General features: G+C 39.9%; 1 protein-coding gene across 4 annotated transcripts in view; it reads right to left on the bottom strand.

Annotated features, from left to right (window-relative positions):
• The window catches only part of yeats2 (YEATS domain containing 2), a 52,966-nt gene that overhangs the window by 19,226 nt on the left and 6,996 nt on the right, over positions 1-26,744 (bottom strand). For all 4 annotated transcript variants that reach the window (XM_042339113.1, XM_042339111.1, XM_042339112.1 and 1 more), the window contains 12 exons: positions 25,848-26,102; positions 24,874-24,992; positions 23,165-23,326; positions 22,693-22,804; positions 21,506-21,550; positions 20,440-20,710; positions 19,801-20,052; positions 18,940-19,098; positions 17,319-17,422; positions 12,544-12,651; positions 5,133-5,300; positions 4,284-4,539 (listed from right to left, as the gene is read on the bottom strand). In XM_042339113.1, coding sequence (XP_042195047.1) covers positions 4,284-4,539; positions 5,133-5,300; positions 12,544-12,651; positions 17,319-17,422; positions 18,940-19,098; positions 19,801-20,052; positions 20,440-20,710; positions 21,506-21,550; positions 22,693-22,804; positions 23,165-23,326; positions 24,874-24,992; positions 25,848-26,102 — 2,011 coding nt within the window. The remainder of the gene's footprint in view (positions 1-4,283; positions 4,540-5,132; positions 5,301-12,543; positions 12,652-17,318; positions 17,423-18,939; positions 19,099-19,800; positions 20,053-20,439; positions 20,711-21,505; positions 21,551-22,692; positions 22,805-23,164; positions 23,327-24,873; positions 24,993-25,847; positions 26,103-26,744) is intronic.

Below are 26,744 nucleotides of genomic sequence, written 5' to 3' on the forward strand. Positions count from 1 at the left end.
AACAAAGAGATGGAACCAGTTTCGATATGTACCCAGAAAAGACTGCAAAATAATGAGTGTCATGAGGCAGTATTTTTCAGCCACTTACGGAACTCTGTGCAATGAGCCCCACCTGGGCTGCATGTCTGCTCTTGTCGATGTGTCACCACCGGGGTATGAGGAAGCAGGGGGAAATAAATCAGCTTTTCACTTCCAGAGATAGGGGATGCAATGATCTCCAAAGGTTTCTACAATAGTTGCACAACAACAGAAAGGTCCACTTGGCAGATGACTGCCTCGCCATTTGCAAGAGGACTCTGGTCATTTATCTGACTGTTGAGTGCTTTTCTGAGGCTTTCAAGCACTCAAGTGCTGAGTTACTTCTATCCACCCTCTCTTCCTGTCCCAACTCATATACAGAGGGTGGAGGAAAAGAATGCTTCTCCTGATCCTAGTTATGAAGATTTCATAGCAGCTTAACATCAGGAACGTGAGCTGCATCCTGATATGAATTTCTGTTCTCAGACCTCCACCCCAGAAGGAATTGACAGGAATCTAAGGAGCAGAGTGGTGAATCAAAGCAAACCTAAAAAGGAACATTGGTGCAATGCAGAGATTCAGAGCAGGAGAACCAAGATGTCTTGGACATATGGCTCTATTATATAAGGAGAGATTCGCTGAACTCACTGGAGGACTGAGATTCTCCAGGTTCTTCCTCAACCCCATCAATAATGTGGTTGTCAAAGATAATCAGCCAAGACTGTGAATATAGAACTTGGGACTTAAATAATAAAATTTCAAGACAATAAGATTTAAAGACTTTTTCTCCCCACAAAGAAGTGGCTAAGTAGGATAAGTGGGACACATGTACAAGAAAAGCAACTACTGTTATGTCAGCTAACTCCTTTGATAGTCATAGCTACACGTGTAGACAAAGGTGAGTACGTGTCTCATAAACATACTGATTCTGTGCTTCTGCGACCTACTTGGGGAAACCAACCAGCTATACTTGAAGAATGGAGGTTTAGGAGCAGAGAAACACTTTCCCTTAAATCAAAGTCTAGGACAGATTCAACATAATCCATGAAAGGAGCGAGCTATGAGTTCAGTTGCCTTATCCTGTTTGAGGTTTATGCTTCTATTTAGAATAATCTATTATTATCTGCCAATGTGGCTCTAAATGTACTATGTTAAGCTTTACAGCTGTGTCAAACAGCACTGCACTCTGGAGAGTTGCCAGAACTTGAGAGTGTGGAGTCCTGTAGCTCAGTGGTTAGAGCACTCACCTTGCAAGTGAGAGACCTGGGTTCAATTCCAGGCAGGGCGAAACCTTGGGCAAATTTCCTTACTCCACACACCTAACAATAATCCCTCCAAAACAAAAACGATACTAAATTGGTCATTTTCAATCCACGACTGTTTGTGGGACACTACTGTGCACAATTGGCTGCAGCATTTTGCCCACAAATATACGGTCAATTCAGTTTACAGCATATTCTATGAAGCGCTTTGAGACAACAACAATAACAACAACAAGATTTCATTTATAGAGTGTCTTTCACGTCAGGAGGACGTGAAAAGCGCTATATCAAATGCAAGTATTATTATTATTATAATAACTTCTGTTGCGGCACAACAATTGAGTATGTTACGCACACGCATTCATAAACAGACCCCTCCACCCTAACTGTAGTGCGGGGTAAGGCTGCCAATGATATGGCAATTACGTATGAGAAACAATTTAACGCACTAAACACAGTGTTTTCAGAACATGAGAACAATTGCTGTTGGTCAGGAGGCCTGGAACAAAAATTGTGCTAAAACGTTACAGATATATGCCAGGTAACTATAGGCCAGTCAAATACACTTCGCTAAAGGGATAACATTAGTTAAAACATAGAACGATATGGGCAAACAAGGGGCAGTGATCATTGGATTTGTGGAGTCCTGTGGCTCAGTGGTTAGCGCATTCGCTTTGCAAGTGAGAGACCTGAGTTCAATTCCAGGCAGAGGGCGAAACCTTGGGCAAGTTTCCTTACTCTACACAGAGCCTAATAATAATCCTTCCAAAAAACAAAAAAAAACAGTAATTAAATTGGTCAGTTTCAATCTACGAGTGTTTGTGGGACATTGCTGTGCGCAATTGGCTGCCGCGTTCGCCCACAAATATACAGTCAATTCACTTTACAGTGTGTTCTGTGAAGTGCTTTGGGACGTCCTCCTGACGTGAAAAGCGCTATATCAAATGCAAGGATTATTATTATTATTAATAAAGGCAATTCCCACGTAACCTATGAGTCATTTTTTTAAGGATACTGTAAACAAGGGAAGAATACAGTATAAAATTACATTTGCATAGTGCCTTTCACGTCGGAAGAAACATACCAGATTTACTATACATGGAGTTTCAAAAAGTGATTTTACAAAACTCTTGTTATGAAGATTGGGGCCTGGGATATTAAAGGTAAAGTGGCGGCAAGAATGGGAGTTGGCTGAAGTACAGAAATGAAATGTGGGAATGTAAATATGTTTCTTGAATTGGCAAGGATAGTGGCACCCCAGGCTCTGTGCTGGGATCTCTCTTACAATTCATAAACGTAAATGATCGTGTAGATAAATTGGATCCGGGAGACCTGAAAACTATGGGCACGATTTCTAGAATTACAGGTTAGAGGTATTGACTGGCAGGAAACCACTGACTGATATGATACAACTGCAGTGAGTGGCGTGATACACCTTGCTGTCTTAAACAAAAGCATAGTAAGGTTTCCTGCAACAGAAGAACTGCATTACAAACTCTTCTTATAGTCAACACAATAAGGTTTCAGACAGGACTATTTCAGAAAGTCACCTTGCCTATTGTGGAGTGAATGAAGTGCAGGATGTGCTACGCACAGTCTCTGAGCTGTAACTACATATACGTCAGCAGCAGCCCTCCCTAGGCCTAAATCCAGTCCCACTCCTTCACAGACTGTATACTGTAGAATACAGGAAACACAACACTATGTCAACAGTCTAAAAGTGGCTGGTAATTAACCCTGAGACTGCCACAATCAGTACTGTGGACGGGAACACAATCCTTGGAGACTGAAGCAATTCTCTTTTTGGCAAGATAGAATATTCAAAGCCCCACACAAAGATCACTTGCATTTTTTTAAAAAAGGTATACTTTGAATAAAACAGAACACTGCCAAATTTGAGATGCAGAATAAATAATAGTTTGACTCAAAAGTGTGAAGAGTACCCAGCAGCCAGTAAATCTAGCTTCCGACTAAACTGGATTGATTTGATCATTATCTAGACTGGATAAGCTTTGAAAACAATTTAAGGGCTAAAAATAGAGATGCTCTGAGTGTCAGCCTGTCCTCCCAAGTCATCCTTCAAATAGATCACGTAAACAGCAACTGTTTGTCCAGAGGCAAAGGTTGCAGTTGGCAGAAGTATTGCTTATGTTTTATAAAGCATGAAGCAGCATAAAGAAACATAACTTATTTAGAGAATGCAAAGCAGACCCAATAAAATCAGCAGAACCTCCATAAGAAACACACACTAATCCTTGAGTCAGTCCATAAACTGCCATCATTAGTTTTGTTCTCTTTACACAAAGGATAAATATGACATTGCATATTATTTATATATTATCTTTGTCACGGAATATAGATAGGATTTTAACACCAACCACCACACTGCATTGTATTGTGGATTGATTCTAAATAATTGGATGTACATTTTCGGCAATACAACCTCCAGTGGCTGAACACAGTGCCGCTATGTGGTTTGCTCGAGAGATCATTCTTCACACAGTGGGTTGTCAAGAATCAATTTGTGTGTTTTAAGAGGGAGACAGACAAGTACTTGAAAACAAGCCTATTAGCAGAGCTGGAGGAAAGGCATGAAACTAGGAAAAAATAAAGGATAAAAATAAAGAAATAAATGAACTAATAAAATAGTGTAGAAATTGTGATGCTCATTGCTCACTTGATTTTCATTTTTTTATAAATACACAGAAATGAGATGGAACAAAAAGGAGCAAAATGTTATCAAATGATATAAATGATTCTTTGGCAGAACAGCAGTAAATGGAGCACCAATGAGAGTACAACTAGGAGCAAAAAGGCATCAGTTACAAGCCTATGTTTATATCTTAACTGGTTTATCAATCCCCTCTCGGATCAGAAAGCTATTGCCCTGATGATGACCAATTATAGATTTTCAGCATGAAACCCAACCAAAATAAGCTCTGTGAGCACAGATACAGTTGGTAAATTCACTAAAGTATAATTCACAAAGACATCTCTCCCTACCTGAGCCTTGAGTTCCCGATTTCTGGATGGCAGATGAACCTTGGGCCTTGGTAATTGCCTGTGCTGGCTGACCAACCATAGTTCCACTGGTCCCACTAACCACAGCCTTTGCCACCCCCTGAGCCAACATCTGTTTCTGTCCAGCTGATCTGGCCACTCCAGAGCCAGGCTTGGCTACAATTATCTGTCCGCTACTCAACGCCACTGACTGCTTCACCAGTGGCTGCAAGGTAGAACCCACTGGGATCCCAACCACCTGCAGTTAAAGAAGAAAAGTTGGGCTTTACACATTGCTATCGCCACATGAAAAACGTTGGTGCCAATGAATCGAAAAGGCAATGGCTAACCTCAGCATTTAACAAAATAGTTTTATGCATTTTTTTTGGCATTTGTCATAAGTGCCAGCATTTTTACAGTATTAAATAAGAACCAATTATCAATCATTTTCATATCCCTTTCCTCCCTGGTCATGAACATCTCAGATTTTAAACAGGGAGTGCTCATTATATTGAGAATAACTACCTTGGATCAATTACTCAGCCCAGCAGTCCAAGTAAGCTGAATTAAAGTAGAAGCGGTAAATATTAAACCTGCTACATAGTTACCACTATTTGTGTTGGCTATTTATTTTACACTAAATAATTGCTCTAAATGCGCTATTCTACACACTCTTCCCCCTCCTTACATCAAAGGTCTTGTTATCTACTCCTATGAATAATATAGAAAATACAGAATTTGTTTGTTATTATTGAGTTCACACCCAGCCAAAAATGAATACACCAATGTTGATCTATTTTCTGACGGTTGGCAGTGTTTTGGCTCTTCATTGGCACCTCTGGGCTGTTGTACCTTGGTTGGTGTCGTTGCTCCTGTCGCGCTGGCCTGCTTCTGGGGGGAGACAGCAATCATCTGCCCACCTTTCATGGTAACAAACTGTTGCACTGCCTGCTGAGCGTTCACAGATGTGACCCCTGTCTGCTGTGGGGCTGCTTCACTAGGTTCTTGTTTGATGATGACCTACAAAAAGCAGCCAGAAACAAGCCTGCATTATTCACAATTTAACTGCACTGCAACACATCTCAGGAAAAGCCCCCATCACTGCATCACTCCCGCCATCACGGCATCACTCCCCCCATCACTGCATCACTCCCCCAATCACTGCATCACTCCCCCCATCACTGCATCACTCCCCCCATCACTGCATCACTCCACCCATCACTGCATCACTCCCCCCATCACTGCATCACTCCACCCATCACTGCATCACTCCACCCATCACTGCATCACTCCCCAATCATTCCAAATTCTAGCAAATAAGTCATCCCAAAACGTTTACTGCGTTTACATAAGTAGATGTTGATTTGTCGATGATGTAATTTTTAAAAAAAAAGTTCCAAGAGTAAATTCAACTCCTGCTGTTCAGTTACTGATGATCAAAGTGATGGTTCTCTGCATATTTTATGCTGTTCTAAGTCTGAGCTGAAAAAATCCACTGTGCACCACAACCTTTCATTAATTCTCATTTGAACATAACAGATTCATTAGACCATAATAGTCATTTTTGGAGATTAATGCCATCATGCCTTGGATTTGTAGGGAAAAAAATATTGAGCTGTGCAGACTGGCAAACCCTTGCTGTCTAAGAAATTATACTATAATGCACTAGCCATGGGATCACATTTTACAGACACTGGCAAAATCAGTGACAGATACAGAGGGTCTACTTGCTTACTTCATTTACAGAATATTCCAGGTAATTGTAATCTGATGGTTCAGACAACTGTTGGCTTCTTGCGTTTAACTATTAATTAAATTCAGGTCAGGATTTTGTAATCTCTATATAGCTATCTGTAAAATCTCTGTACACGCATTTTCTTTTTAAAAAGAAAGTCACAAGTCAATGAATTCGGCACAACATAGATTTGCAAAGATATTCACACTACAATTACTGTGAAATAAAGCATTGCTTTTTCAAAAAGATGTAAAAAATCCCTTTACTCTAAGTAGAATTTTTCCTCTGCACACCTCCTGAATATTAAGTACAGTTTCACGGTATACTTTCCCTCAAGTCTTATTTTTCTCTTTTGCATTATCAGTGACACCAATCTCACTCCTGTTTTATAATTCATCGATTCCCTTTAAGCACAAGGTTATGCCCTTGGCTTTTACCAAGCATAAATGTCAATAGTAATTATGGACCCATTTTGCAAGGCCCATCAGAGTTTCTGTTATTGAAACGCTGCCAGATGTATCATCTCTCAACTGGCACTTTTTATGTTACTGTGAGCAGGCAACCAGCGGGAGCATATAACCAACACTCAAGGCACTCGATCAACACTGGGGAGTGCGCACAACTATTACCCCACAATAAACAGTGAGGGCTCATTGGGGTGGCGTAGAGCTGGTATAATGTGGAATTTATTTCAGTCACTTCAAATTTATGATCTCAGTAAAGTCTGTACGGTGCGTTTCAACCAACGGAGTAAATGAGGAACAAGGAAGTAGTACAAACGCAACTTCATCTTGCTTCCTGAATTTAGTGGAAGGGGGTCAGGAAACCTGTGAGGCACTCATTGTAGAAGAGACAACCCCGGTTAAACTGGAGTTCAGCAAAAATTACAATGTCAAGTTTTACTGGAGGCTGAACATAAATCATTTTCAACAGAAAGGCAGTCAGTCAGGTGAGGCAGTTTAATTGTTACAATAACAGATCTTCAAAGCAGTCACTGAAATACGTTCCACATTATAATCACTCCACGGCACCCCCAATTGCCACTGGAAGATTAGCTGGAATAAACTACCTCTGATTTATTCAACTCACTGCATTCTCAACTGCAAATAAATCATACAACAGGTTGACCTAATTCAGACATCTCTGAGCAGGTTAAGATTCAGCAAGTGTGCTATGCTTGGCTGAAAAAGCTGCCATCAGGAACACTTTTTAAAAATCTAGTGAAAGCTTGGTCATTTTGGAAGAACTTTCACTTTCGTGGCTTGAATAATAATAATAATCCTTGCATTGGATATAGTGCCTTGTCACGTCATTGAGACATCTTGAAGCACTTCACAGATTATACTGTAAAGTGAATTTACTATACATTTTATGGGCGAAACAAGGTGTACATTGGTACCCACACAGGACCTAAAAAGCAATTTCTATTTATGTTGGTAAAGTGAGTTGGTCTGAGATGGGCTTCTTTCTGACCAAGGCCATTGAATTGAGAAGTGAATTGAGAAGAGCCATGGAACGGCTGGGCTTCATGGGGATGGAAGATGAATCGGAAATTCTGAGACAGCTCCCTGAGGAGATGATACTTACACTTTCTGGCATGACGTTGGGCAACTAATAGATTAGTGTTTGTTGTAATGACAATTGGGGGTGTGGCCCACAAAGTTATTGTGCTCATTTTAGTAAGAAACTCCAAGTCAAAAACTGCCCTATTAATGTAAAAACATAACAACACGTTTCCAACAAAACACTTGTTACCCAAGAGATTGAAAAACAGTGCGCTCACACAACATAGTCGCTACACTTCACAGAACCTCCTGTTAAGCGCTTTGAGATGTTCTCCCAATGTGAAAGGTGGTATACCAAATTAGATTTTTTATTCGTTACTGATTTGCATCACTACAGTGCTAATCAGCCTCCTTCCCTTCTGAGGTCCCGTATTACCACAGGGTTTGTTCCAGTAACTGGAAGCTGGTGAATTATAGAATCAAGTGTAAGGCACAGTGAGAGGCAAGCTCAGCTCATTACTTTTTGTTAAAACAAAGGCAAAGTAACCTTGCTCCATCCAGAAAGTAACTTCGCATAAAAATGTAAACCTCAAACTAGACAGGGTGACCCTATGTGACAGCCAATGCAGCTGTCACATAAAAAAAGGTGCAGCTCGGTTTTAAGGGTCAGACAAAAAATGACAGAAAGGTTTTTAATCATTTCATTGTTCCATGAAACTCATGACGTACTTGGGCCCATTTTGCAATGTTCTCTGCCACAAGATGGAGCTCTGAACCCCACAGCACTGCACAAAGCCTCCACGTGGCTTGTCTTGTGACTGACTATACAGCACAAACACATATTAACCCTGTGTGTTTATGTTGAATTTCCCTTCCAATTTTCTCAATCAAAAAAAAATGATGTGGTCAGCCTGGCTCAGTTGGTAGCACACTCGCTTCTGAATCAGAAGATTGTGAGTTCATACCCCACGTCAGGATTTTGAACACAGGCAATGTAGTGCCGGGGGAGGCTGCACTGTTGTAGATACTTCGTTCCTCCGGGCCTGGCCTCCTCTTCCTCCCCCGAATCCTCCGCTCCATCCTCGGCGGCCGTACCTTCAGCCACTATGCCCCGAGGCTCTGGAAATCCCTTCCTCACTCCCTTTGCCTCACTCCCTCCCTTCCTATTTTCAGGTCTCTGCTGAAGACCTTTCTTTTCGACCGCGCCTTTGGTCACCTTCCTCCCCCTCCCCCTGGCTCGGCCCCGGGGTCCGTTACTGTGAAGCTCTCTGAGATGCCGTCTGGCGTGGAGGGCGCTATATAAATCCAAGTTGTTGTTGTTGTTACTAAAATGTACAGTCAATTCACTTTACAGTATATTCTGTGAAGTGCTTTGAGAAGTCTCAAAGATGTGATAAGGTGCTATCTCAAATGCAAGGTTTATTATTACTATCCTTTGATGTTAAACATTCTCCTTCTACCTGTTCATGTGGGTGTTAAGCTCCACCACCATTAAGCACTTTGAGACGCTATTCTGTGTGAAGGGCACTACATAAATGCAACTTGTTGTTAAACATCCCATGGCACTACTCGAAAAGAGAAGGAAGTTTCCACTGGTGTCCTGCTCAACAATCCCCCCAAATAAAACTGATTAATTACTTCATGGCTGTTCATCAGACATTCCTGTGTGCAAATTGGCTGCTGCATTATATGAAATGCTTTGAGTTGTTCTCCCAATCTGAAAGGTACTATATCAAAGGCAAAGATTTTTTAAAACAATTGCATGTGACTGTTTTGACTTTTAAATGGTGTGAACATGCCAGATTTCCGCACATCATTGGAAAAGTCAGCCACGTTTAGAAACAGGAAAGCATGAGGGTACAAAAATGAAGGTGCATCAATGCCAGCACATTACTGATGATATCTCTTTCAAAAGGAAAAACTCAGATCTAAACATACTGCAGGCATCGTTTACAATGTAGGATACGCAGCAGCTGGATTGCCCAACACAATTCCTGTTCCAGGAACTAGTCTGATTATTTGGAGGGGGAGCTACTAAGACTTACACTGAGCAAGGTTTACAGTGATTGACACAAGCCTGACCTTTACTTGGCTTTTTAAAATGTACTGAAGCATTTCCGAAGGTTAAGAAAGCTGGCCACAAGCTCGATACTGAAACATCAACCCCTTTCATACAATGTTGTGCAAGCAGGTAGGAGTATTGATACACTGAACACTGCTCCAACTGACAGTGTTCTGATGACCCTGGTCACAAACACTTGCCTTTTCTTCCAAAGGCAGTGGCACCTGTAAATATTTGGCAGGTGCATTCCTGTACAGTTACGCTCAGCAGGAACCAGAATACTCACTGTGCATTGGCAACCCGCTTGTGACATCTGGCCATAAACACTATCTATTGTTGTAATATAATAATAATAATCCTTGCATTTGATACAGCACTTTTCATGTCTTCGAGACATGTCCAGAAGCAGAAGAGAAACATCTATCTGGAAGAAATTATCTACTTGTCAACTCCAAGACAGAAAGTTGAGATTCAAGCCCCACGTTGGGACTTTAAATTCACAGTCTTGCCTGATACACCAATACAGTGCTAGGGATGTTCTGCATTATTGGAGGCATTAACCTTTGGATGTCTGAAGTCCATTCTGCCTGTTTAGGTATTAAAGATCCCATGGCACCAAACAAAAAGAGAAGGGAGGTTCTTCCCATGTCCTAGCCACCAGTTCCTCCGGATAGAAATTTGTTATTCAGTTCATGGTTGCTTGTGGGAAATTGCTGTTTGCAAATTAGCTGCCATGTTTGCCTACAAATATACAGTCACGATCCTTTACAGTGAATCCTGTGAAGCACGTTAAGATATCCTCCAGATATAAAAGGCGCTATATTAAATGTAAAGATTTTTTGAATTTGTTCTATACAGCAATTTTCACAATAATTTTCATTACTTCCATAAATTCAATCCGCAAATCGTAAGATAAGATTGTAAAATTAGAACAAATGCAACTATATCGACTAATGAAAGAAAACAATTTTACTAAGAAATAACTCCCTGTAAATAATACAGTAAATGGCTAGAGAGCTTTACATTCCATTTTTTGCCAATCACCTTCCTGCTCTGTACAGTATTTTATCTGCTTTCTCAGATCTCCTAGATTCACATATAATAATAATAATCCTTGCATTTGATATAGCGCTTTTCACGTCGGGAGGACGTCCCAAAGCGCTTCACAGAACACACTGTAAAGTGAATTGACTGTATATTTGTGGGCGATGGAAGAACAGGAAGGGCACACATGCTGCTGACAACCACCCTTACACTGTTCTAACACCCTGTGGTAGTAGTTGCACTTGAGCAATCCCTAGGACCCAACTCTTCAATCTGTTCCCTGCCTTTGTCCAGTATCTCACCATTGTACAACTGAGACTGAAAAGTTAGGGCCTGAAGAACGAACGTCACCCTTGCTTAGTGATATCAGCAGAAATGAGTTTATGATACAAATGCATTCCCCAGCAACAACAATCAAACAACAAGACTGCCTGTTGCAGGCCAGTGTGTATTAATTGGAATTTATTCATGTTCATGGCTGTAAATTTAATAGGACAATTATATGGGCATCAAACAGCACAATTTGCCCCTAAGAAAGGCCACAATGCTCAACATCCTCTCTGTTTACAATTTTAGCTTACAATATTTTCTGATCATCTAAATATATTTAAATCACTGAGGAGAGAACCTGTCATTCAGAACATAAATATTTGAAAACATAGAAACATAGAAACAGAGTAACCTATTCAGCCCCTCGAGCCAGTTGCACCATTCTATAAGATCATGGCTGATTTGTACCTCAAGTCCAATTACCCGCCCTTGCCCCATATCCCTTAATACCCTGACCTAACATACAGGGTATTAAAGGATACAGGGCAAAAGATACAGTCATTGTGGTAGAGCAAAGGTCATGGCATCTATTCAAGTATTCTGATTCTGCATTAAAACAGCTATTCACTTCAAGGAGAAAGGTAGTATGGAGAGCATTTTAATTTCAAAGTACTATTTACTTAGGCAAACTACAAACAGTTTTAAAAACCTCTGCCTTGTAAGAGGTATTTCTCAGTTTTGCAATCTGAGACTTCAGCTATGGGACCTGCCACCTTACAGAGAAACACAGGTCCTCTTGCTTGCAAGGCGAACGATCTAACCAATATGCTACAGGACTCCACATAATAGCAAAAGCAGCTATGTCTGCCTATATAAGCAAAACCACAAGCTGGTTGCTTAGGCTAAAATGTAATTTTGAATCAGAGAAATGAAAAATGACTATTTCTCTTTCAAAAATGAGTTTACAATATTACAATGTTCAGAATGCTAAATATTCAAGCTCGCCAAAATATATTTTCGGCATCAGGTTAGAACACAGCAGACGCAAAATCAGAAACTAAATATTTTCCTTTCATAAATAGCCATCTAATTCCCAAGTTGGAAATATAGCTCAAAGCCACTTTACAAAGCGTACAAATTATGAATAGCTGTGTGCGTCAGACTGCGAGTGACTGCTTGTGTCAGACTGTGTGCGTCAAACTGCAAACAACTGCATGTGTTAGACAGTGAGTGACATCATAAAGTTTATAAACCATGGCACGAGCCCTGGTTAAAGGATAAAATCAAGTTCCCAGATTAAATCACAAATTGATACCCATTCCCCACTATCCCTAATTAAACCAGAATTAATAAAGCACATGTGTGTTAGTGTATGAAGGGGAAAGAGAGTATTCTGCAATAGACAGAATGTAAAACGATCACCACTGTAATGGTGAAACCACATTGAGCAGGTGTTTTAACAAAAATGTAGCAGAACGTGTTACACACCAAATTCGTCACCACCTCCCAATTTAGCATGAGTTAAAAATGAACAGAATAAGGCAACCCATAGAGACCAAGGTTTCCATATACCTGCTACAGTTTCAAGTGGCCAACAACTCCAGTGGAAGACCATAAGATCTGAACCCAATTATTTCCAATACTCACCTTGGTGAAGGCACCCAATCCTCCAGTCACTGGTTTAGGGCTCTGCACCTTTGCATGACTTCCAATAGGACACAGAGGTGGCATGGCTGCAAACAGAGCATCTTCTTGCTAAAAACAAACACCAAATTCCAGTGTTAATTTGCAGGCTGTTTCTGTCTGTGATTGCAAAGCACAGAAAGGAGCTTCAGCAGTCTTGGGTATCTGTGGACTAGTTCATTTCAAACCAGAAATCCCAAATCTCCGTACAGTAACCACATCACCCTGAAGACAGCCCAATGATCTAACCATGTACAGTATCTATACTGCTGTGCAGTGCTTGACCGATATATATCCATCTGTCTAACTGATGCTGCTATTGAACAGCAATGGCTGGATGATTGGAAATTGGTGGATGGATTTGAGATTTTACATTCCTTGCAGCAGCAAGTGGCAAGGAGCGTAAAATAATATCAGTTGAAATATTGCTGAGAATTACTGAATCCTAAAATGAATGCTTCAGTTGCTACTGTGTTTTCTCACACAACTGAGGGCAGTAAATCCTCTTTCTTCCTCTCCCAGATGCTGATACAAGCATCCAAATCCACTTTCATATTTTAAATAAAATTATCAAAGGAAAAGAATAAAGAAAGTGCTGAAGCTAATTACAGAGTTCTGTAACAGTGTGTAAACAGGTAAAACAAAACACAGGCCTTTCAAACAGAATAAAAACATTCTTCAATTAAAATATTTCTTAATTTTCTTCTGAATAAAAATCAAAATATCAGAACAAAGGCAAATCACTAAATGAAGGAGCTTGACTGGGGGCAAAGGAACACTCCTGAAGCTCTGAGCAAAAAACATCCAATATGGTAGAACCCGAGATTTCACAAATGTGTCTGCACAAAAGCCAACCTGAAGCAGGAGGAAGAATAGAATATACTGTATTTCAAGTATTTTGCTTCTGGATCATACGTACTGCGCAGTCATACATCCCAAAATCTACCTGCTGTAAAATGAATGATAATGTACAGAAAATACAGATTGTGAATAAAACTGAAACATACTGAAATTTTTACTTTGTGAATAAAAAATGGCTTTATGGGTCTTTTCCCTTCCTATAGCAGGGCAAGTTGCAACAACACCCATTTATAACAGGGTAAGCAGGAAGGCTGAATACAAAGCACCAGTACTAGTTCGGGGAGTTAATTCCATTCATGCAAAACAGCAAGTTGGCTGGACAGTTTCACTTAACAAACATGTAAATATTCCCAACTGATTCTGGTTCCTGCACAGTTCTCACGGAATCCAAAAAAAAAAAAAATGTTAATTGTAGAACAAAGAAAGTTCAGGATACACTGCAGCATGGGCTTAGCAGAAGAAGGCATGAGGATGACTCTTTTAGGTATATTCTTGACTGGTGCTGTCAGCAGGCACACACATAGCAGTGGAAACAATGTCACACACATTTTTGCCATTCTCTCTGCCGCAGGAGCCATTAAATTAAAGACAACAAAGAAATGCAACTCAGTGGTACACCATGGTTCTGATCTCAGAAACAGACCAAAATCACCAAAACCAACTTTCATCTGCAGAACTGCCTTTAAAACATGGCAGAGGGCCAGCAGCTAGGTTCCCATCCACCATGCAAAGGAAACGACAGTTTTAAGACTGTTCCTTACAGAAACCACATGCACCCATAGATTAACACCCACTCTAGATCCTGGGGAAAGTATTGCATAGATATTCCCTGATGCCAAAATATAAGAAAGTAAAATCTCCAGGATAGTCATCCTTTCCCACACACACCCTTCCTCCTGTGGACAATACTCTTCCCCACCCAGAAGCACAGAATCCATTGCATCCCATGGAATATCTCAATCTACCTATGCCTAGAATACCCAATTCTGTTACCAACCATATATTTATTTATTCGATTTTGCTTTAAGTGATTCAATACAGCATCCATTGCCTTTAAATGGACACCTGTACCCATTTAACCATGAAATAAAAAGTGGTGCTTTTCAGTGAGTGAAGATGCCCATCATTAAAAAACATTTAGCTCTGACAGACGTGCTGTTTGGTTTGATGTTTTCATAGAATCGTAGAATATTACAGCACAGAAGGAGACCATTCGGGCCATCGTGTCTGTGCTTATCACTGGAGTGAAGTTAAACTGAATTAATTATTTGCCTTTTACTCACCACACAGTATGCAGCGTTACTTTTATAAGGAAAGTTTGCACCCAACGTGCGTACCAAGCTATAACGTGAGGGTAACTTCAACAAAATAACTGAAGTAGATTATAAGGAAATATACTTCACAATACCAGGATACCGAATAATAAACTTGTTGATCTTTTATCTCTTCTTTGGTAAAGATCTGAATACCTGAAGTACATTCTAAGTAAATATATATCAAACAATAAACTTGTTGCCGGTACCTCGCTCTTCCACCTCTTCAGGTTATCCTGTGTAAAGCCTGAATTTACACAAATCAACTAACTGTGGACTACTACATTTATATAGTATATTGTCACTTAGGGAGCATTTGAAAAGTTAATTTATTAAAGCACGAACCAATATGGTTTGAGAAATGAAGAAATGTTACATCTGTAGTTTACTTTTTGAAAATGTGGGAATTTACGTCAAACTTTCATCTTTTTCTATGGTGACTAAGCTTGGAAGTACTTTGAGCCAGAATGGCTTCTAGGTATGAATGAATGTCCCGGTTATTCTGGTTCTGCAAAATACAAATATTTTCCAAGTAACAATATATTGTTGCTGTTTTCAAAACTCTCATTGATCTTTATTTGCCAATTGACACATAATGAAATGCCATGTTTTATGCGTGTAAGTTGTCATACAACTAACGCCCAGTGTGGCATTTCACATTGGGTTCATTAGTGGATTGTGTGAGAGATGCCAGTGGTATTGGGGTTGTTTGACAAGTTTTATATTTCTGAGATATGTTCTATCGGCATTTTAATATGTTCATGCTGAAACCTTTGGGGATCAGGAGAGTAAGGACTAGGGTTGGAAGTTTCAGATGGTCTTAAAACACAACTTTGTGTTTCCAATATCTCCAGTGGTTGGAGTTGGGCTGTTACGGTGGTGTTTCTTCCTTGATTCCCAACATTTAAAAATTAGTCTCCATGTTTGGTGTTTACAATTTACACTCCCTGTTATGGGGATTTTGCTTATTGGAGATTTCCTAGTGGATTATTTTTTACTTATTTGGGGTTTTGTTTGACTTGGACGCCCTGGTTTTATATTTTGCATAATTTTGGTTCTTGTATTGGAAGAGAGGTTAAAACAGGTTTTAGTTGGGCTTTTGGTTGTTTAATTAACATTGATTGATTTTTGCGTGTTTGTTCTTTAGGGTTAGGTTGCAGGGCTGGGTGCGGGTCAGGCTGGCCATTTACTGTTAGGGTAAGGATTAAGATAAGGGCAATGGCTGGGGTACTTACTAATTAACATGCCAGTCAGCCATAACTGCTTTCATTCTTTGGTGTTCATCCCAAACTGTAGGTGTACAGGGATGAAACTCAGTCACCACAAGCTATCCGAGTGTCAGGAGAAAAATCCAAAAAAAGCTAAATAAAATCTAATTCAGATGAACTAAGATTTGTAGCCCATTTACTAACGGGACAGATTAGCTCATTGAGAGCAGTTCAATATTTTTGGTGTATATGTTACTTTAAGTAGTATTGTATACCCTCTCAACACTCACTGCTAGGCTCACACAAAAAGTGGTCACTTAGTCAAGGTACCCGGGGAATTATAACCCCATGTAACTTAGCCCCTTGGGTGAGAAGCTGATTTATTTTTTTCTGAAGACCTGCACAGTTGGATTACAACAATAAGGAAAACGAATGGCAACATTTATGTGAACTAAAATGGCTGAAAATTTAAATAAATTAATATTACTTCATTCTTTTAGAATAATAAATTGGCAAGGAATCACTAGTTCACAGTTAGACAGGTTATGCAAGTAGGTTGTAAGGTGTATGGAAATGATTGAACTGTCACGCAACAGAAAACATTGTTCTCCTGGCACCATCATTTGACTGTTATTCACTAACTTCTTAACATGTTAATTTTTTATACTAACCAGGTATCTACTGCAGAAGGAAGAACCCGCTGAACGATTAAACTGATCTTCTCAGAAGCATTGTGAGAATGCGACCCCAGGAAGGTGGAAGGCCTCAACCATTGTAACATGCGACTGCCAGGAAGGTGGAAGACTAACTAGATGGACCTTGGTCTTTTTTCATCTAGCATTTCTTATGTTCGTATATCTAATTGTCCTAACCAACATTTTATAAATATTCAACATAACCTCCTGACTTTTGAATTCTATGCCCTATTTATAAACCTGGTATCCCATATGCTTTTTTAACAGCTTTATCTACCTGTCCTGCCACCTTCAGAGATTTGCTTATGTGGACCCCCAGGTATCTGTTCATTTGTCCCCTTTAAGATTGTACCATCAGCTTATACTGCCTCTCCTCATTCTTCCTACCAAAATGTAACACTTCACATTTCTCAAATTTAAACCTCATCTGCCACGTTTCTGCCCATTTTACCAATCTGTCTGTTGGTTTCCTTATTCTTGTCCATTACCAATTTCTGCATTAATGCTGTTTGATCTGATCTGTCATCAGATCAGCTCCCAGAGCCATGCAAAAATTGGTAATGAACAAGAATAAGGAAACTAACGGACACTCCAACAAAGCTAGTTTTTAAGAGACACAAATTATTTTACTGTGACATTCAGGACCAAAATTAAGCTCTTACCTTCACAGCTGTTGCTATGAAACTGCTGCCATGGATCTTTGGAATCGGGGACCTTGTGCCTTGCGAAAGCTGGGCAATCCCCGACTGTTTGGCTGTGGGGCTCCCTGCAGCAAACAAATTAACAAACCAAAATCTCAATTAATTATTACATTAAAATTTCAGGTGAAGGAATGGGTCAGCCATTAAAATCTCAATCTCCACCCTTCTCTTGTTGGAAGCTAACAAAGTTGTACCGCCTTGATTACATTCCTTACTTCAGCTCAGACAGTGGGAGCAAATCTGTCAAAGCTCAAACATTGTATCATCAGAGAAACCACTGCCCTGTATTCCAAGAGTTAGCAAACCTGCAGCATAATACAATGGCTGTGTGCTAGACATGTAACTGCAAAAATCTTATTTAATGGGCCAAAAGACAAACCAGCCTTGCTTTGTGTGTATCATGTTAGACATGCACAAATAAGATCACTCAATTGACTCCAAATAGTCCCTTAATAATAATAATAATCCTTGCATTTGATATAGCGCTTTTCACGTCGGGAGGACGTGCCAAACAGAATATACTGTAAAGTGAATTGACTGTATATTTGTAGGCGAACGTGGCAGCCAATTGCGCACAGCAATGTCCCACAAACAGTCATGGATTGAAAGTGACCAATTTTTTTTTATTATTGTTTTTTTTTTTGGAGGGATTATTATTAGGCGTGTGGAGTAAGGAAACTTGCCCAAGGTTTCGCCCTGACCTGCCGGGGACTGAACTCAGGTCTCTTGCTTGCAAAGCGAGTGCTCTAACCACTGAGCTACAGGACTCCACGGAGCTACAGGACTCCTTACCTTTGGGACAGAGTAAACATTACGCAGCTATAAGCATTCACTAATTCTATTAATAATGAACATAATAACCAGCACTCACAAGCTTAAATTTTGTTCCCCCGGTGCTCTAAAGTTTCTATACTTATTAATAATTCTTCATTATCTGATGGGATAATTCTCTTCAGAGAAAAATAGTCTGGGAACACTTCCAATGTAAAGCTGTTTTATTCAAAATCAAATTACTCCAAATAAAGAGGAAATTATCCGTGTTTGTATTGCTGCAATTGCCCCTACTCAAAGACAGGGCAATTTTATTCTACCCTTCCACTAGGAAATTGCTTTGCCAACAAAAGTTGCATCATTAAGTGCTTTGAGTTATCCTCCCAATGTGAAAGTTAATTTTTTGGTCAGCCGGGTGTCTGATACCTGTGGAAACCCACCATCATGTTTAAGAGTATCCAAACCAAAATGAGATTTCCATGCATCCCACCTACACATGGAAATCCCAGAGATAGATTGTTGGAATGGAATGCGCACTGTCTCCCTTGAGGGACATATCCTGCTTATTTAATTCCAGAAAGAATTAGGTGCAGGTTGGCTGAAAGATGCTATTGAAATGTAAATTGTATTGCATCAAGGAAAGCCAGAAAATAAGCAGGAAAACGTCAGCACCAGCTGAATTATACAGTAGGTCCTGGAACAGCACAGTTGTGCTTCACAAAAATCGGTTACTGTTTAGAAACACACTAAACAGTAAGTGTGTTCAAGCACCTTTATTTAGTGCTTGTGTGTGTTTAGTTAGGGCTTGTACCTGTGTTTGATGTTGCCATTCCAATCACTTGTCCAGGCTTGTCTACTATAATGTAGGGGTTACTTATGACAGAGATGGAGGATCCTTGTTTCATATGGACAGGAGTGGAAGTCGGAGTACGAGGCAAAGGAGAGTGACATGGGGTAGAGATTGGTGAACCTACAACAACAATATCACAAAACAATTAGTGCATTCGCTCGGCATAATTCTCTTGGTTTTCCTGATGCTGTTATTTCAGTCACATAACTGCATTTCACTGTGTTTTACACAGGTCACATCACTGGTATTCACTATGCTATTCCTCCATACTTTTCTTGTCTCCAATCAAAAAGTATCACTCCACCAGTAATTATTCTTGAAGGATTTATAGTGGCTGGCATGAAATATCCCACTAATCTTATCCATCAAATGTAATTACCATTTTATATCCCAGGCAATAAATCTATCTCACCTCTCCATATCCAAACAAGTGCAGGAGCACCTTCAATTCCATATTGCTGGGATATAAAAATATATTTCCAATCCCAGTGTGATGGTTACATAGAGCGATACTACATCGACACAGGCTATTTGGCCCAACCAAAATACATCTACAATACATGTGTTGCTCTGCCAACCTCTGCAGTGCAATTGTCTCAGATGTGAATTTAATATTTTATTCTGCTTCCTCCTACATTCCAGTTTTACTCACCACGTCCCTTTCCTGACTTGATTCACAATTTCCTAACCCAGTGAGATCACTTGCTCTCCCTCACCCTTTTACATATGAAATTGTGCTGCTATCTCTTGAATTATCATTCATATTCTATTGTGTTACTGATAACTGCTGGAGTTCTAAGACCTTTCATGGTGAATGTGTACCTGAGACAATTTTGCAGCTCATTGTGATTGGTTGGAATGATTTCCCAGGAGAGTCTGTTGGGCTCGGAGAGAGCTGCCCTTGAGGAACGATTTTGCAGCTAGCTGTGATTGGCTGGAAAGCAGAATTGCCGTGTGAACCAAATGTCAGCTTCTGAGTGACCACTGGTCTGGTAGGTGTTCGTTCCAGCAATGAGGGCACCACATGGCTCGGGTAACCCACGGCCTCGCTTTTGACCAAAACTTCCATTTTAACTGAAAATACAAAATAAGGAAACGAATGTACATTAACATCACAATCATTGCACAATCAAATGTTTAAAGTGTCCTTCCCCAGGGCTGTACAAATATAGGCAAATTCATTTGATCGTGCGCTTGGTGACATTTGCAATCCTAAAACAGACCTTCCCATGCCTCTTCCTCTTGTCTGATCAGAGTTTGGCCTCCACAGTGACACAGCGAACCTGAGCTTTACTTAGTCTCAATACGCTTCACATAGTTCCAGAAATTATTTAGACATCCATGGGTTCTACATTTGGATTGTAGTCATATTATCACATATTTCTACTGCACTGAAATATAGACTCTACAACGACGGAGGGCTGGTTATTGACCTCTAATTCACACCTGGAGTAATCTCACCTTTTTCTGAAAATAAGCCCAAGGCATCGTGAGGCAGCTTCCCAGAAAAGCTGAATGCTGCTGAGGACACTGACACTCCTGCTGATGACATTGGAAGAGTGGCAGATAGCACAGGCTGAGTCGGTGTGACACACTGCGGGGTCCTGCTGCATGAAGAGGAAGAAGAGGAGGAAGATGACGAAAGGAGCAGTGCAGTGGAAGCAGAAGAAGGCAATGCTGTAGGAACATAGTCCTCTCCCAGGGAGTCACGATGTAGTTCAACGTCCACCACCTATTCCAGAAAGAAAGACAGAACAATTTCATTACAAAATTCAACATATTGTCAGCTTGGCTCCATGCCTCTGAGTCAGAATATTGTGGGTTTAAATGCCACACTGGGATTTGATTTCACACTAGTCTAAGTTAACACTCCAATGCAGTACTCAGGGTGTGTTGCATTGTCGGAGGTGCAGTCCTTCGGATTAAACCGAGGTCCTGTTGGCCTGTTCAGATAGACTTTAAAGATCTCATTGTACTATTCGAAAAAAGGAAGGAGTTTCTCCAAGTGTCATGGCCAATAATCCCCCAAATATAATTGATCACTCATTTCATGTCGGTTTATGGCACATTTCTATGCACAATTCTGCTGTCACATTTGCCTATAAATACAGTCACTTTATTTCACAGTAAATCATGTGAAGCGCTTTCAGATGTCCTTCGACATAATAAGGCACTGTACCAAATACAAGGATTGTTATTATTAAAGCATTCAGATCTGAACGAAAAGGAAGCACACACAGAGCCAGCAGAGCATTTTGAGTCAATGTACTCCAACAACACCACAGAAAAAGACACGCTCTCATACATAAGACATATTTATAAGGAAACAATATTCAGCCAGGGTATCAGTGTAATGCTACAAGTGATCTCAATCCTTTAGGGCTCGGAGAGTAAGAGAAAAGAAAAAGGTCAATATATTTGTTAAAATTCGAGACCGGATTTTCATTCCTGACACTGGAATGGCTTATGTCGACATAGAGTGATGATGAGATTGAACTTGTATATTGGAAAAGCAAAAAATAATTACCGTTTCTGCCCCAAGTGTCTGCAAACCAGTATATGTTCTATCCAGCTGTTGAAAAAACACATCAAACATCAGGTTAGTGAACAGAACAAGAGTCCTGTGTCTTTGGCTGTCAACAAAACACAAACTGGAAAAAGATCATATTTTTCCTCAACAAGTAACCCTCTGGGAAAATCAATGATTACTCATGGTAAAATTGTCATGGAAATCTGCTAACTTGCTCGATAATAGTACAACCTTACCTAGAATTTGCCTTTTTTTAAAACCAAACCTAACCTCCCTTACCAAACAGTTTTTGCTGTATTTAATAATAATAATAATAATCCTTGCATTTGATATAGCGCTTTTCACGTCGGGAGGATGTCCCAAAGCGCTTCACAGAACACACTGTAAAGTGAATTGACTATATTTGTGGGCGAACGCGGCAGCCAATTGCACACAACAATGTCCCACAAACAATCGTAGATTGAAATTGACCAATTTATTATTGTTTTTGGTTTTGGAGGGATTATTATTAGGTGTGTGGAGTAAGGAAACTTGCCCAAGGTTTCGCCCTGACCTGCCTGGAATTGAACTCAGGTCTCTCGCTTGCAAAGCGAGTGGTCTAACCACTGAGCTACAGGACTCCACATTAAATCAATGCAGCTAAACTTTATAGATAACTACCTACAAAAGTGCTGTTTTCACTGAGCCCTCAAACACGCTTGCCAAAACAGCAATCAAATCCTATACCCTATTAATCAGGAGCTAGGATTCCCTTCTCAAACTCCCATCAAGAAAAGCGGCAAGTTAGGAGTAACTCATGAGATTTTGGAAGCTGGCATACTTTTACATTTGGCAATCAAAATATAGCGCCACTTTACTTTTCTCTTAATAGTTCTACATGGTTTGTAATCATTGTTCAGGCACTGACTGCTGAGCAATTCTATCGTGTAATTATTTTGTATAGTGTTTTCTATTTTCAAAAAAGGTGAGCAAGGCTGGGAAAGGAACATTTTTAAAAAAAAAACTTTTCACACCCACTTTTTCCAGATCAAGTTACTGTATTGCATTTGCCGAACATTGACCCTCAACAACAACAATTTTACATTTATATAGCTTCCCTATATAACTAACCTGAATGCACTTGCTGTATATAACAGTAAATACATCTGAGCTGCATTTCCCTGATCTGTATGTAACTGCTATACCTTCAACTGGTGAATAATGTCAATTCTCTTGTTCCGCAAGTCCTTAAAGTGGATTTGAATTCGAACAGGGAATTCACCCCAGCCTCGTCTGGTTAAATGAAACGGTGGTTCACTGAGAACAAAAGGAATAAAAAACAATCGATATTAAAATAAATAGCGTCTGACCAACTCAACTCACAGCATGAAGAGAAAGAAGAGGGCTGAACAGTCAGATGTATTTTAAACTAATACAATTGGATTCTGATAATTTGATTTCACTAGTCAGTAGAAAGAATCCTTTTTCTCTTTAGTATTAAGTTACCTTTAGTTTCTTGAATTCTTACAGTACATTTTTGTCCTGCTTATATCCTGGTTCTACCTCTCTGCTGGTAACATACTGATTTGTCCAGGAATTTTAAACACTTGAATCCAGACCCTGTTCTGCCCAATGAAGGTTCGAGAGTGAACCATAGTGAAGATGTTAAAAATGTACCTGACTTCTACCAGATCATTTGGTTTGTAACTTGGGTGCAGGAAGAACCAAACTTTCTTTACAAAGTGATCAATAGTAGGCTCCTTCCGAGAGCCTCGCACATAAACCATCCACTTGTGGGTGGACTGGTCATTTTCCTCTCTCTTATCCGGGGGAATGTACCTGGAAAACAAACAAATAAAAGGAATTAACATAACTAAAATCTATCAAATTCCATTCTCAAACTAGGACAGCAAGTTGCCTAGCCTTGGCGTTGCCTAACCTCTTTGGGAAAATGTTTACTAAAAAGTTTATATTTTGCACCTCTTTCACTGCTCGGCAGGACAGAATAAAAATCTTATCATTTGATAGCTGATACTTCCCTCATCTCTGGCTTCCTCTCATTCCATCACAATCTTTCCTACCTCACTTGTTCTCTTTCTCTCTCTATTTTATTGACACTATAATGTTCATTGCTTCTCCAAAGTATCTTGTTCCTCACAAAGTGGCACACCTCTTCCTCTATCCACTCTTTACGCCAGGGCAATTATTTTGGCTGGCGGCCCACTTCAAGAGTTTTGGTAAGCTTCGTGGGTTACACTTAATATAGATGCAAATGCTTAATAATAGCTCAAAATCAAGTTTTACAATTGTACATACATAAAATAAAGTCTATATAATTGACATTCATTAAAATTAGGTTAAAAACAAGTCATTGAGCAGACATTTATTCAATATTTATTCATTTATTCACATATTGATGAGAATGTGAGAAGCTCACTCAATGGGAAGAATGAAAGCGCTGATGTGCGTTAACCAGACAATTGAAGTCAGACATCGTCTCCGTTTGCAATGCGGAGTACTGCTGCAAGGTGGTCATCAGTCATCGCAGATCTATGTTTTAATTGATTGAATTTCATCACAGAAAATGTTTCCTTGCATATGTATATTGATCCAAACAGCACAAGCATCCTCCGGGCATGAGCCTTTATTTTTTGAAAGGTATATTCATTAAGAGAGGCGTAAAACCTGGGAAGCGGCACTGATTTGAATTGCTTCGCAAGCAATGGATCACATTGCAGGTCAATAAGCTCGAGTTGGAGGTCAAATGGGGCTTTGTCAACATCAAATGGTGAAGAGACCAAAGACAGGTCATTCTTCATCAAATTTAAATCCTGGAATTGGCGAGAAAATTCGGCATATAAGTCAAGTAGTGACGAAGTATACTTTTTAAGACTTTGATCGCAAACAGTAATCTGTTGCAAAGTTGGAAAGTGGGTGAAATGCCTGTTTCCTATCTGAAGCGATAAAAGAAATAATTTCATCATAAATGACTTGACACTGCAATACAAATCTGCACAAAGGCCCCCTTCCGTTGCAGCTTTGAATTTAGTTCATTCATGTGGCCCATGACATCAACGCAAATGCGAAATCAGAGAGCCGAAATCCACCAACACACTGTCTCCAAGTCACTTATTTTTTCCCAGAACTACGACTGTGTAATTCCTTACCTCCCTCGGTTTGCTCTTCTTCATGCAAACAGGATTTTAAAGATAAAGCCTGGCACCGCATAACTAGTATTTCTCAATGTAAAATTAGTGATCACATTCTGGCCTCCGAATGGTTGCCTTCATGTGCAGCCTGTTCTTAAGCCACTTAATGCATAAAAAAATCGACAAGAAATAATAAACCGGCAGCTAAGCTTTAGAGAAGAATCATTAAACACCAACTTTGAAACATTGCCAACCACGATCGTCTTCTTGATGTAAAGTCTCGATGGGTCTTCGTTGATTGTGAGGTAGGTGCACCGCTGCTCTATTTCCTGTGGAGTTGGCACTCCAAAGGTTTCCTGAGAAAAAGCAGGAGCAGAGAAAATAACTTGTTGAATTTCCTGATAATGTTGTTTTCTAATTCCCATCCCACTGTTTTACCATCCTCTTCTCGTCCCCTGAGAGAGGAGTCTGCAGGAGTAATTACACAGTTATTTCACTCCTGAGACTTTTGATTTGATTCCAAACAAGACGGATGGAATGATTCTCCACTTTCCTTGTAAAATGAGAGTGGGCAGTCTAAAGCCAGTTCCTAACGGATGTGGGTCACATCATAAAACTCTCCTTGAATTTGTAATCTCACTCAGGTGAGCTAAAGAATAATCTGTGTGGGAAAGAAAAGTGATCTTCTGAAATTGAGTGTAAGGCACATTGTGAGCAGGATTTACTTTGCATAACCTGTGCTACATTACCCTTTTGCCCACAAAATATACAGTCAATTCACTTTACAGTATATACCGTGAAACACTTTGAGACGTCTCGAAGACTTGGTAAAGGCACTTTATCAAATGCAAGGATTATTATTATTATTATTATATCTAACCCCTTATTGTCCATTTTTATAGGGCAATGAGTTTACTCTGTGTCTATCCAGCTGACACCTAACCTGGGCGTTTTTGTTAAGACAATAAAACTTCTGGGTTTGTTTGGTGTGGAAATTCAATTACCGCTCCCACTCTGACCTCCTTATTGCTCCAGGCAAATTCAATGCACACTTCAGCTTTTTTTTAACAGATTTTTTAATACACAGGAGTGTCTTTGATGAAGATCACCTGAGCAGTTAATATGTCTTTTTCAAAGGTCCACCTGCAGGGCAAATTCTATCAAGTTTTATTTCTGATTTGCGCTTTTTTTCTTGTACTCAATTTCTGTACCTGGCCAGTGTTCCTCCCTGGTCGCTTCTCTGATTTGTTAGACTGGCTGTCCTCATTCCCTGTGGTTTGATGTTCCTGGTCACTTTCTTTATCCAAAAAGGAGTCCGTTTGATGGGTGACTGAATCGGTTTCTGACTGGTTAGCGGATGGTGTTTCTGAGCGTTGATTGCCCGGCGAGGATGATCTTGAAGGCGATTCCAGAAACTTCTTGATGACAGGGTGGTTGAAGACAGTAGGATCGTATGACTTTGGACCCTTGAAGAAAAGCACACTGCAGACGTCAGCCTTAGGCATGATACTGAGACAGCAAAGATATAAACTGATTCAAGGATTGCTTTTTGATTCAGGGTAAAACAAAATTGCTGTTATAATGCTATTTGTGCTAAGGCAGGTCTGTCAAACACCTTGGGACATCTTCCCGATGTGAAAGGCACTATATATATCTACATTTGTGTTGCATTGTATGTTATTGCATTGTTTGTGGAGTCCTGTAGCTCAGTGGTTAGAGCACTCGCTTTGCAAGTGAGAGACCTGAGTTCAATTCCAGGCAGAGGGCGAAACCTTGGGCAAGTTTCCTTACTCCACACGCCTAATAATAATCCCTCCAAAAACCAAAGACAATAATTAAATTGGTCATTTTCAATCTACGACTGTTTGTGGGACATTGCTGTGCGCAATTGGCTGCCGCGTTTGCCCACAAATATACAGCCAATTCACTTTACAGTGTGTTCTGTGAAGCGCTTTGGGACGTGAAAAGCGCTATATCAAATGCAAGGATTATTATTATTATTATTATATTATTATGTTTGCAGTTTTCAAGCAAATTTTATTTTAAAAAATGTACAATAGAGGACAGAATTCAAATAGTGATTTAGTAAGAAAAGGTTAATAGACAAA

The sequence above is a fragment of the Callorhinchus milii genome, unplaced genomic scaffold, assembly GCF_018977255.1.
Source record: "Callorhinchus milii isolate IMCB2004 unplaced genomic scaffold, IMCB_Cmil_1.0 Scaffold11, whole genome shotgun sequence".
NCBI classification, from domain to species: domain Eukaryota; kingdom Metazoa; phylum Chordata; class Chondrichthyes; order Chimaeriformes; family Callorhinchidae; genus Callorhinchus; species Callorhinchus milii.